The sequence below is a fragment of the Halichoerus grypus genome, chromosome 5 (assembly GCF_964656455.1).
Source record: "Halichoerus grypus chromosome 5, mHalGry1.hap1.1, whole genome shotgun sequence".
NCBI classification, from domain to species: domain Eukaryota; kingdom Metazoa; phylum Chordata; class Mammalia; order Carnivora; family Phocidae; genus Halichoerus; species Halichoerus grypus.
This window is the reverse complement of record NC_135716.1, coordinates 179,227,309-179,238,681: the sequence shown is the minus strand read 5'-3', so window position 1 is coordinate 179,238,681 and position 11,373 is coordinate 179,227,309. Positions and strand designations below refer to the sequence as shown.

The 11,373-nt window shown below is 51.1% G+C and overlaps 1 protein-coding gene across 1 annotated transcript; it reads left to right on the top strand.

Annotated features, from left to right (window-relative positions):
• UBIAD1 (UbiA prenyltransferase domain containing 1) lies at nt 1-9,643 on the top strand. The gene is made up of 2 exons (XM_036065185.2): nt 1-857; nt 7,224-9,643. Exons 1-2 carry the CDS (start codon nt 332-334, stop codon nt 7,709-7,711), a joined length of 1,014 nt encoding a protein of 337 aa, XP_035921078.1. The 5' UTR covers nt 1-331; the 3' UTR covers nt 7,712-9,643.
• The last annotated feature ends 1,730 nt before the right edge of the window (nt 9,644-11,373 follow it).

The window sequence follows — 11,373 nt, the reverse complement described above, 5'->3', positions numbered from 1 at the left end:
AGCCCCTGTTTCCCGGCGGGCCTCTGGAGGCGGGCGCACAAGATGGCGGCCCCGGTACTTTGGGGCGGGCGGCCGCAGCTTGGCCTTGGGCTCTAGCCCGGGCTTAAGGTCCAGAGACAGGCTTCGCCCGGGTGACAGGAGGTCTGGGCGGTGCCGCTGGGCCTCGTGGGCTGCCAGGTCCGCTCGGTGCTACCCCCGGGGCCCGCCGCCTCCCCAGCCCTGCCCCGGGGCGGAACCGAAGGAAGGTCAGGTCTGGCCGCCCCGCCCCGCACCCCGTGGCTGATCCGTGGGTGTTCACTATTAACTTTGACTTCAGCCACGTGTAGCTTCCATGGCGGCCTCACAGGTCCTGGGGGAGATTAACATACAGGCGGGAGAGACGGCCAAGGCCGGGGACAGGGACCTGCTGGGGAACGACTGTCCGGAGCTGGACGGGCTTCTCCAACGCTCCTGGAGGCAGAAGTGCGCCTCTTACGTGCTGGCCCTACGGCCCTGGAGCTTCAGTGCTTCACTCACCCCGGTGGCCCTGGGCAGTGCCCTGGCCTACAGATCCCAGGGCGTCCTGGATCCCAGGCTGCTGGTGGGTTGTGCTGTGGCTGTCCTGGCCGTGCACGGGGCTGGCAATTTGGTCAACACTTACTATGACTTTTCCAAGGGCATTGACCACAAAAAGAGTGATGACAGGACCCTGGTGGACCGAATCTTGGAGCCCCAGGATGTTGTTCGGTTTGGAGTCTTCCTCTACACTTTGGGCTGTGTCTGTGCCGCTTGTCTCTACTACCTGTCTCCTCTGAAACTGGAGCACTTGGCTCTCATCTACTTTGGAGGCCTGTCTGGCTCCTTTCTCTACACGGGAGGTAAGAATTGGCCTGTTTTCTGGCTGCATGTACTAGACACTCCTGCTTCGCATAGGAGTTACAGGGCCGGAGAAGAGGTGTCAAAGGTTCTTTTCTGAGTTAGGCCATTTACGTGAAATCTATAATGTGTGGGTCATGTGGATTTTTTGAGAACAGTAGTGAGTTGAGAAGATCCTGGCTTGGTTTATGGATGTTAGGAATCACAGATATGGAAATTTTTCCATCTAGTTTCTTTTCATTGGTTGTATCTTAAAACGCCACCATTTCAAATTTTAGTGGAATTAAATTTGAAGAGCTCAACGTTATACAGCTAATTACTTTCAGCTAGTTTGCTGTGTGATTCCTTGCCACAGCTTATTAAGGTAGTGATGGGCACGTGGTCAAGTCCTACTTACTGAGCATCTGTTACGTGCCAGGCACTGTTCTATGTGAACCCAGCAGTCACAGTTCCTGAGCAAGGGCTCTTGTGGAAGTTATTTTATAGATCTTGAGGAGAGAGAGAAAGTAAAAATAATATAAATTCTATTCAGGATGACCAACGTCCTGGTTTGCTCAGGACTTAAGACGGTTCCCAGGATGCTGGACCTTTGGTGTGGAAATCAGGGGAGTTCCTGGTAAGCCTGGATGAGTTAGGACCCTGATTATAGTATATAAAAACATGATTAGTGCTATAGGGCAAAAAATAAGTAGAGCAAGGAAGGAGGACATAGCTGTTTGAAATAGTTTGATCAGGGTAGACCTCCTCAAAAAGGTAATGTGAGCAAAGATAGGAGAAAGTTGGCTAAGCACGTATCTAGAGAAAGAGTGTTTGAAATCTCAGAATGGCAGTTGCCAAAGGCCTTAAGGCAGGAGTGTCCTTCAAAAGTTTGAGGAACAGCATGAGTCCATTATGTGTGAGTGAGGGAGAGAGTAAATACAAGGAGGTAAAGCAAGGGAAGTATGTGTGGGGAGGGCAGAGAAGCACAAAGATTATGTGGGCTTTAAGATTTTCAAGGAATCAGTCTGGCTGCGGTATTGAGAATGGGTAAAGGTGAGTGGGCAAGGACTGAAGCAGGGAGACGAGGAGGCTGTTGAACAATCCAGGCAAGAGAGGTTTGGCGGGCTGGATCAGGGTGGTAGTGGTAGAGAAGGGAAGAGGCCGTCAGATTCTGAATATATTTTGAAGGTAGACACTGTTTGCTGCTGGACGGGATGTGAGGCAGGAGAGAAACAGGAATTCAGTGTAACTCAAAAGCTTTGGCCTGAGCACCTGGAATGATAGAGTTGGTGTCAAGTGAGATGGAGAAGGTCGAAGGTAGGGTTTGGGGGAGAAAATTGGGAGATTGACTTTGGACATCTTGATGTATTAGATCTCCAAGTGGATGTCTGGACCTAAGCATCTGAGTTCCAGGGAGAGGCCTGAGCTGGAGCTATCTGGGGGTCTCTGGCACCTAGATCAAGTTGTGTGACTGGGTGAGATCACCAGAGGAGGGAGTGGTGATAGAGACACAAGGGGACCAGGAGTGAGCCCTGGGGCACCCCAACATTAAGAGGGGGAGAAAAGAAGGAACAGGCGAAGAGAGTGTGATGGAGGAGCCCTCTGTGAAAGCTCAGTAAAGGAAATCAGTAGAGTGCATGGGGCAGCAGCAGAAGGATGAGGCCCTCTCTGTGAAGGTGACTCATACGTGAAGGATAAGGAGCAAGTGACGGGGCAGAAATGGGTCTGATTCGCGTGCAAGTCCTTCAGGGCTGGAGGAACAGTGCATGCAAATGCCCTGGAGTGGGCGAGAGCTTGGCATATTCTAGGATTTATGAAAGGCCAATATGATCGAGAGGGACAAGGAAATACTGTTGGGGAGGCTGGCCAGGGCTGGATTGTGCTGGTCCCACAGGGCCTCCAGCTCCCAGCCTTCAGCCTCAGTCCTTGGACCCCTTTCCTCTAATTCTGTCTACTTCCTGGGTGATTTTAGCCCATCTCGTGGCTTCATATGCCATCTGTTAACCTCGTGACTATCAAATGTATAGCTCTGGCCCAGATCTCTGCACTCAACTCAGACTCGTCTGACTTCTTCCTTACTAGCTTCTCCTAAAGGCCTCACGGGCATCTCAAGCCAATGTGTCCAAAGCCAAAGTCCTGATCTCCCCTAAGAAACCTGCCCTACCCCCAGCTTCCCCCATCTCATTCCACAGCAACTTCCTCCTTCTAGTTCTTCAGGCTAAAAGTCATGGGCATCATCCTTGACTCTCCTCCTCCCATCCAGTCCATCAGCAAATCCTGTTGACTCTACTTTCAAAATGCATTTGGGATCTGACCATGTCCTGCCACCTCCCGCCCCCACTATCATCTCCTCAATTATGGTTGCAGGTTCTTTACTGATCTCTCTGCATCCACCCATGTCCCTTTCAGGGTGCTTCCAAATGAGCAGCCTGAGTAGTCCTGTTCAAACGTAAGGCAGCTACATCAGTCCTCTGCTCACAGTTCTCCAGTGGCTCCCATCTTGTTCAGAGGAAAGGCCAGGGTCTTCACAGTGACCCCCACGATGGGGCATTATCGGCTCACCCTCTCCCTTCCCCCTTCCTCCCAGCTCTGTTGCCCCCTTCTTTCCTCCTGCTCACTGTGCTCCAGCCACACTGCCCTCCTGGCTGTTTCTGGTACAGTCAGGGCATGCTGCTGCCTCAGGTCCTTTGTAGATGCTTTTCTTTGGCTTGGAATGCCCTTCCTCCTTCTGTCTGCCTGATTCACTTTCTAACCTCTACCCATTTGCTCACTTGTCAGCTGTTTTGTGAGGCCTTGCTTTCCACCCTATTTAAAATTATAAAACAATAGAGTTTTTTTGCAGCAACTGAAAATAAAAGTGTGTACACACACACACACACACACACACACACACACTGTGTTTTCCCCCACAGTGCCTTCCCTATTGCTTTCTTCTGCTTTATTTTCCTTCATAGCACATACTACTTCTAACACACTATCTAAAGTACTGACTTTGTTAATTGTCTTCCCCCTTAGACTGTAAGCTCCCTGGGATTAGGGATTTGGGTCTTTGTTCTTTGCTGAACCCATGGTGCCCAGAACACTGCCTGGCATGTTGTTAGTACTTAATATTCATTGAATGAACAAATGGGGAGACACTGAAACGCAATGAGCAGAGTCATGACATAATCTGATTTATGGTTTTTTTTTTTAAATATTGACCTTTATTGATATAATTGACTTACTGTGAAATGCACAGATCTTAAGTGTTATAGTTTGATAAATTTCGACAAATGCTTACAGTTGTATAACCCACACCCTGTCCTGATACAGAACATTTCCATCACCCTCAAAAGCTTTCTTCCCTGTCAATTCCCACTCTCCCCATCCCTATCCAGAGGCCACCACTGTTCGCTTTCTTTCACAGAGATTGTTTGGCCTGGTCTAGAACGTTATGTAAATGGAATCGTTCTGTATGAATTCTTGTGCTCAGCATGGTAGTTTTGAGATTTCATCATGTTGTGATGGGCATCAGTAGTGAGTAGTATCCATTGTGCGGACACAACCACGGTTTGTTTATCCTTTCTCCTGTCCAGCGACATTTGGATTGTTTCTGTATTTTGGCTATTATGCCTGAGCACTCACGTTGAAGTCTTTCTGTGGATATTGTTTTCATTGTTGTGGGGTAAATGCCTGGGAGGGGAATCTCTGGGTCAGAGGGTAGATGAATGTTTAACTTGATGGGAAGCTGCCAACGTGTGTTCTAAAGTGGTTGTACTAGTCTTATCTTCCCCACTGGCAATGTGTAAGAGTTCCAGTTACTCCGTGGCCTTGCCAACATTCTGATTTATGTTTTAATGAATTCATGCTGGCCACTGTGCGGAGAGCTCACCCAGTCCTTCACCGTGTTGGCTCCTTTGGAGAGTGGTGTTGGGAGGGGTGGGAATGCCCAAAAGGAGAGGTGGGCCACATTCTGGAGCAGGTGGAGCCCGTGAGCCGTGGGCCAGACTCTGGAAGCGGCTTTCTCCCTGAGGGCTCTATCATTTTCTTGTGTCAGAGAACCTCCAGAAGGTTACCAGACCGCTCTCAGCTGCGGAGTGGGCTTGTGGTTGGTTTCTGTGTAGAACCTGTTCAAGGTGGGGGTGTATCCTTGCAGGTACAGGTTTCTGTTCAGCTTGGCTCACATCGTTTCTTGCCAGGTGACCTAAGGAGATCCAGCCAGATGGGTAATCTAGCTGGATGTCACGGCGAGAGAGCTCTCGTGTTTTCTTCCACAGTGACAGCTCTCATGTCTGCTTGGAGAACTGGGAATGTCAGCAAAAGAGGAGGGGGCAGCTGGGGGAGAAACTTGCCGGGTCCCTGTTGGGAGTATTCCCACCTGGCACCTTCCCTGGATGGGGGTTGTTCCCTCAATGCGTGAGCTACTGCAAGAGACATCGATTTACTAATTTGTAACGGGAGCCAATGCTCTGCTCGAGAGAGCTTCCTCCTGGAGGGCATGTCCTCAGACAACCAAATAATTTGTCACAGCACTGCTTGGGGAGTGCAGAATGAGTTCGCTGCATGTTGGTGGCTGCCGGGCACCATGGCTGTGACCCTTTCCTGGGGACGCTTCATTCTGAAGAACCAAGGGTGGTCACTTAGCCACCAAAGCACCCCGACTAAACGGAGATGTTAGCTAATGCTCTGGTGGTAATCATCTTGCAGGATATGAATGTACCAAGTGTCACATGTCCGTTATCTTTCAATAAAAATGGAAAAGAAACAACAACCCGGAACCCCAGCTCCCAGTGTGAAGGGAATCTTGAGCCCAATCCTGTTCTTTGGCTGCCCTGGCTTTAGATCCTCTGCAGACCATGGTCCCTTACCGTTTTAGGCTGGTTAAAGTGCAGTTGATGACCCGGTACTTTCCTTTATCTCCGGATCCTGAGGCCGCGAGTTGGAAGCGTGGTTAGACCGGGAGGTTTCGCAGGCCTCTGTAGCAGTCTGTGTGGGGCCCACCTCTCAGCTGCTGCATACTGCCTCACTCTGAGCCGGACATTTTTCTTCACCTCGGCCCCAGACTCCGGGTGCTTGTTACTGTAGCTCTGTGTTCCGTTCAGCCTTTGTGCCTCGCGTTGGGGAGCGAGCTGTGAACAAACCAGACCCAAGGCCCTGCCCTCATAGAACTTATGGTTTGAGAGAAGGACGGTGATGGAGTAATTAGAAGCATGATGGATTTTACAAAGCTGGAATTCTGGGTGCCCTGGGAGCATATGTATCTCAGGGGGACTGGATGTGGCCTAGGGGATGAGGGAAGGCTGCCTGGAGGAATGGTCTTTAACGTTTTGAAGGGTGAATAGGAGTTAGGCTGGCAAGGGCCGGGTGGGGTGTCTGAAGGCCCCGAGGAACCTACGGAAATATGAGTGGAGGAGCGGGGAGCTCAAGGTGAGGCTGGAGGGAGGAGGCAGGGCAGGCCCAGAGGTGAGCTGGTGAAAGATCTGAGGACAACCTGTGCAAAGGGTTTTCCGGTGTATGTTGGGGGAGGGGCACGGTCCGGTGAGCATTTCCAAAGGACCCCTCTGGCTGCCCATGGAGATAAGGGGAGGGAGGGAGGGAGGGGGAGGAGAGGTCCTGAGAATGGGCGTCACAGTGTTCCCCGCATAGGGTGACCATGACTCAGATTTGGGGATGGAGTGAGATCCGATGGAGTGTGGCATCGCTGGAGAGAACTGGGCAGGTTTGAATGAAGTGGTTTAGACAGGATTTGAAGTGGGTTAGCAGTATAGGAAGAGGAGTTTGGGGTGATTTAGTTGTAACTTCAGGGGAACCAGAGAGGGGAAGCAGCACTGTAACTTTGTCGTCTTAGCTGTTTTATTTATCACGTGAGTGGAAGTTTCTTTATGTAGAGTGGGTATCCTGAAATTTCACTGAGATGCCCTGGGGGTTTTCAAAACCAGATCCCCCCAGAGGTTGTGGAAGAAGGAGGCAGCAAAGAGACTGGGATGGGTATTCTGTGAGGGACTGACCGACAGAAGCCATGTCTTGCAGGGGTCGGTGAAGGGAGAAAGAAGCCAAAGACCCAGATTGTAAGACCTTTTAGAGCCTTCACGGCTCTCTGGTTAAATAGTGTGTGTAGTGGGAACCCACTGCTCTTTGTTGAAGGACTTTGCTGGGGACAGTAGGAAGGAAAACTTGACTCTGAAGCCTAACTGGGTGCTAAAAGATGAGTGTTCTCTGCCCCTCTGTGTCATCGGAGACAAAATCAGGTTTGCTCGGGGGGGTGGGGCAGGGAGCTCACTGACTGGCCGTTCTCACCATCCGAGAACTCACCGCTCCCAGCCAGGAGTAGCCTGCCTTTGGACTGATGAACAGCCCCTCAATTTCCAGCCCTTGATCTCACACCAACTCTCTGGGTTTTCTGGCCGTAGGAATTGGATTCAAGTATGTGGCTCTGGGAGACCTCGTCATCCTCATCACTTTTGGCCCGCTGGCTGTGATGTTCGCCTATGCCGTCCAGGTGGGGTCCCTGGCGGTCTTCCCACTGGTCTACGCCATCCCCCTCGCCCTCAGCACCGAGGCCATTCTCCATTCCAACAACACCCGGGACATGGAGTCCGACAGGGAGGCCGGCATCGTCACGCTCGCCATCCTCATCGGCCCTACCCTCTCCTACATGCTCTACAACACGCTGCTCTTCCTGCCCTACCTGATCTTCAGCATCCTGGCCACACACTGCAGCATCAGTCTGGCCCTCCCCCTCCTCACCATCCCCATGGCCTTCTCCCTGGAGAGACAGTTCCGAAGCCAGACTTTCAACAAACTGCCCCAGAGGACTGCCAAACTCAACCTCTTGCTGGGGCTCTTCTATGTCTTTGGCATCATTCTGGCCCCAGCGGGCAGTCTGCCCAAACTGTGAGGGGACCCGGAGCTCCCCCTCCCCGTTCCCAGTATTGGAATGTGTCTGTTGAAGGCAGAGAATCCGAGGAGGGAGGGTGACTTAGCAGCGAGGGGGCTGAGGTTGGCTTCTGAACTCCCACCTTTTTTTATTATTATCTTTCTAAAGATAAGGTTTTCATTTTGTATTACTCCGTTTTATGGTGAATCTCGAAACCACTGGTAGCGGGTGAACTGGCTGCGTGGTCCTTGTTTTATTTATAATTTCCACTAGGGGGTGATGTTAGGTCACTTTAAAGCAGATTAAAAGGCCCTAAGACTGTGAAGGAGCTGCCGGGTTGGCCTCCTGTCCTGGAAGCGCAGTAGTCACTGGGCTCCCGCTTGCCCTGCTCACCCGCCGGAGGTGTCATCCTGGTAGCTTGGTCTCGCAGGATGTGCCCGTGATCGGTGCCAGGCCCCAGTGACCCGGGGCGCATCTGTCTCTTACCCTGAGCCCTTGGGGCCTGAAATACACTGCTTGAGAGAGAAAGTCCCTCATTTACAGCCTACCGTGGCTCCCGGCTTTTTGCCTAGGTCGGGATTCGGACACTTTGACCCTTCATCTCTCCTTTCACTTACTGCCCCAGCAGAGAAGTGGCAGATCAACCTGCAGCCAGCTAGCCAAGCTGAGGGCTGGGGAAGGGAGCAACCCCACCCTGGAGGCAGCTGAGAAAGTCACTCTGCTTTTGATTAGAAACTGGTACCGCTGCTGTTTTCCCTTTGCAGGATCTACTGGATGGCAGGAAGGACTCCAGCCCTTTCAGTAACTATTAAGAGCCCTGAAATCGTAGGGATTTCGGACTCCTTAAAGCTCCTTCCCCTGACCCATCGCCTTTCCTCCTGCCTCCCTGTGCCCACCTTCTGTCCGGTGCCCATTTGTGTGTCTCCCAGCCACGGAGCCTGACTATTTGCGTAGCAGTGTAGCAGCTGAGTTGGGGACAGTTGTCATTTCCCACAGAGCCACAGGATGAGCAGACCAGGGACGTCCGCTCATCCGTGAACGAATAAGCCGATAGACACAGTCCTGACCCTGTTCAGCCAAAATGGCAGGCCCTGCCAGGGAAGGCACTGTGTCTTCCTCTTTGAAGACAGACATGCAGTATTGACCCTGCTTCTCCCAAAGGCTTCCGTTGCCTTGTGCAAAGATCTTTTGCTCCCAGAATGGGGGAATTCCAGTGCTGATCGTAGCTGCTTCTCACTTCACTGCCTGCAAAGTACAATTTCTGGGCAAGAGTGGCTCAGCTGCCTTTGGTCTAAGACTGAAATAGATTGAGACCATCATCATTATACTTTTCTGTTGTGATTATAGCCTTTCTGATTGGTGTTTCAGGGTCTTGGCCGCCGAAAGAGACAAGAACTAGTTCTTACCCTTTCAAATCAGGTTAATTATGATTTGGCTCCTTGGAGTTAGAATTGGTCAGTCTCCTTGGAAAAAACATGTTTGGAAATTGCAGGCATTCCTCCAAAGCTAAAGGTGGTTTGTCTACAGAGGTCCAGAATCCTCGAATGGTGGTCAGAGCCCAGTAACAGGAGAAGGAATTCTCCTGCCATTCTTCCCAGCACCATTTTTGTTTTACACCAGGCCCAGGGCATTGTGCTTCAAAGCCAGGCTCTTGTGGCTCCTCTTGAGAGCAGGCCGTTCTCACACAGGGCTCCCTCCTGCAGCTCTAGGACCGGAGCTCCCTGCATCCCCAGACCACACCCACCTTCGTAAGCCCTCATGCCGGGAGGTGTCCGTTGGCCTCTGCACTGCATCGTGGTACAGATTTTAATGCGTATTTTTATATATAAATATTTCTAAAAGGCCAAATTTAGTGCCAGGTTTTATATGCAGGCCACCACAATTTGTATTACATCTCCTGATTCAATGAAGGTCTTCTTTAGACTTGTTAATAAAAACAATATTTATCAGTCATCTTTGCTTTCCTCCTTCTTGTCTTACTGTGAACTTGGAATCGTAAACCTTAGGAGACCAGCACAGGAACACTGGGACATTCGGTGGGGGTGGGGGTGCGTCCTCTGATCTTTGATGATGAATCTGGGGAGGGTTTGACCAGACTTGATGAGCCTTTAGGAGAGACCGGAGGGACTGCTTAGAGCCAGCTAGGCCAGATTAACCTCGCTCCCCCTGTCCTTAGCTACTTTCATTTTTCTTTTTTCTTGATAGGGTCACTGTGCTGATGGACGGAGAACATGTAGTAGAAAGAGTATGTTTGGGTTTCAGCGAGGCATTTGACAATATGTCCTTAGGAACAAAGCAGAGATATGCAGAATGGATACCAGTTTAGCCGGAGGAATTTGCGGGAGACGGAACAAGCTGTGGGAGAGAGCAGGCTGGTCGGGGTGTCATGCCAATGGGCAAGGAGGCCTGTAGCAGCCCGTGTGAGCCTGCCCTCCGCCCTTTGCCTGGCGGGGTCCAACACCTGTTGTCAACGACTGGAATTAGCCCAAATCACAGGTTTTGTAAACCTTGGAGGAAGAGCTTATAAAATGGCTGACCATTAGGATCCTCATAAATCAAAAGGCTGCTTTGATGAGTCAGAGGAAAAATTTAGCATGGATAAATATAAATATACTTGGGTCCCCCAAGTCAACGGCATGACATCAGAAGGGGGAGCTCCGTGGCGTGGCAGCCGTAGATGTGGCGGGTATGAATTTTTTCAATGACCCTGGGAGACCGTATCATGTGCCTTTATTTCTGTGAGTCAGACTTATTCTGCTCTCCAGTGGGGTAGCTGGAAATTTAGCCTCAGTCACTTGTTAGGCCCACCCCCTTCCCTCTGGGATCACCTAGGCCTCCTGGGTCTCTGGGGGGCAGGAGCTAGGCGTGTTGGCCGGGCTCTTGCTCGCTCACTATCTGTGAGGTTGCTTCCATCTGCTTCATGCTGGGGTTCAGCCCTGGAATCCACTCTTGTTTCTTAGATATTGCTCTAGAAGGGCTCAAATGCCCCTGACAGTAGATCCTCCTTGCTAAAGAGTACTGTGGGCCTGGAGGGCGCGCCTTCCTGCCACCCAATCCCCATTTTGGCCTAGTCTCGGGGAAGCACCTGTTCCCTCCACGATCTACCTTGTCCACCTCCCGTATTCAAAGCATCTCCCTGCTTCCCCACCCCTTGTAGACCTTTGCACAAAATCCACCGGGGTGGGGTGGGGGGCTCAATGCTGGCCTCTTCTGGAGGGGGGCAACAAAATACATCCCATGGTATTAACTCCTCTGTTAATCCTGTATCCAAACAAGCACACCAAAGTCTGAGCCTGTTACCTGGCCCGAAGGTCAGTGTGAGTCAGTAACGAGTTCTGACTTCCATGAAGGTTAACGTGATCCGAGGCAGAATTAACAGGCGGCCAGTGTCCAGAACAAGGAAGACGTAGATCCTGTCCATCCCTGTGTTGTTGGATCGAACCTGGGGGGCTGGGTCCCTTTCTGAGCTCCTTTCCTTTCTTGGTTTCTGTTTTTTCTTTTGATAGTCAGTATGGAGATGGGTCAGAAACATGCCGCGGATATAATATACTTGGATTGCGGCAAGGCGTTTGACAATATGGCATGAAATGAGAAATGGATGAAGATGCAGTCAGAGGAACTTTATTTCTGTGTGCCCGCGTGTGTGCGTGCGCGTGCCCATGCATGTGTGTTTTCACACTGGT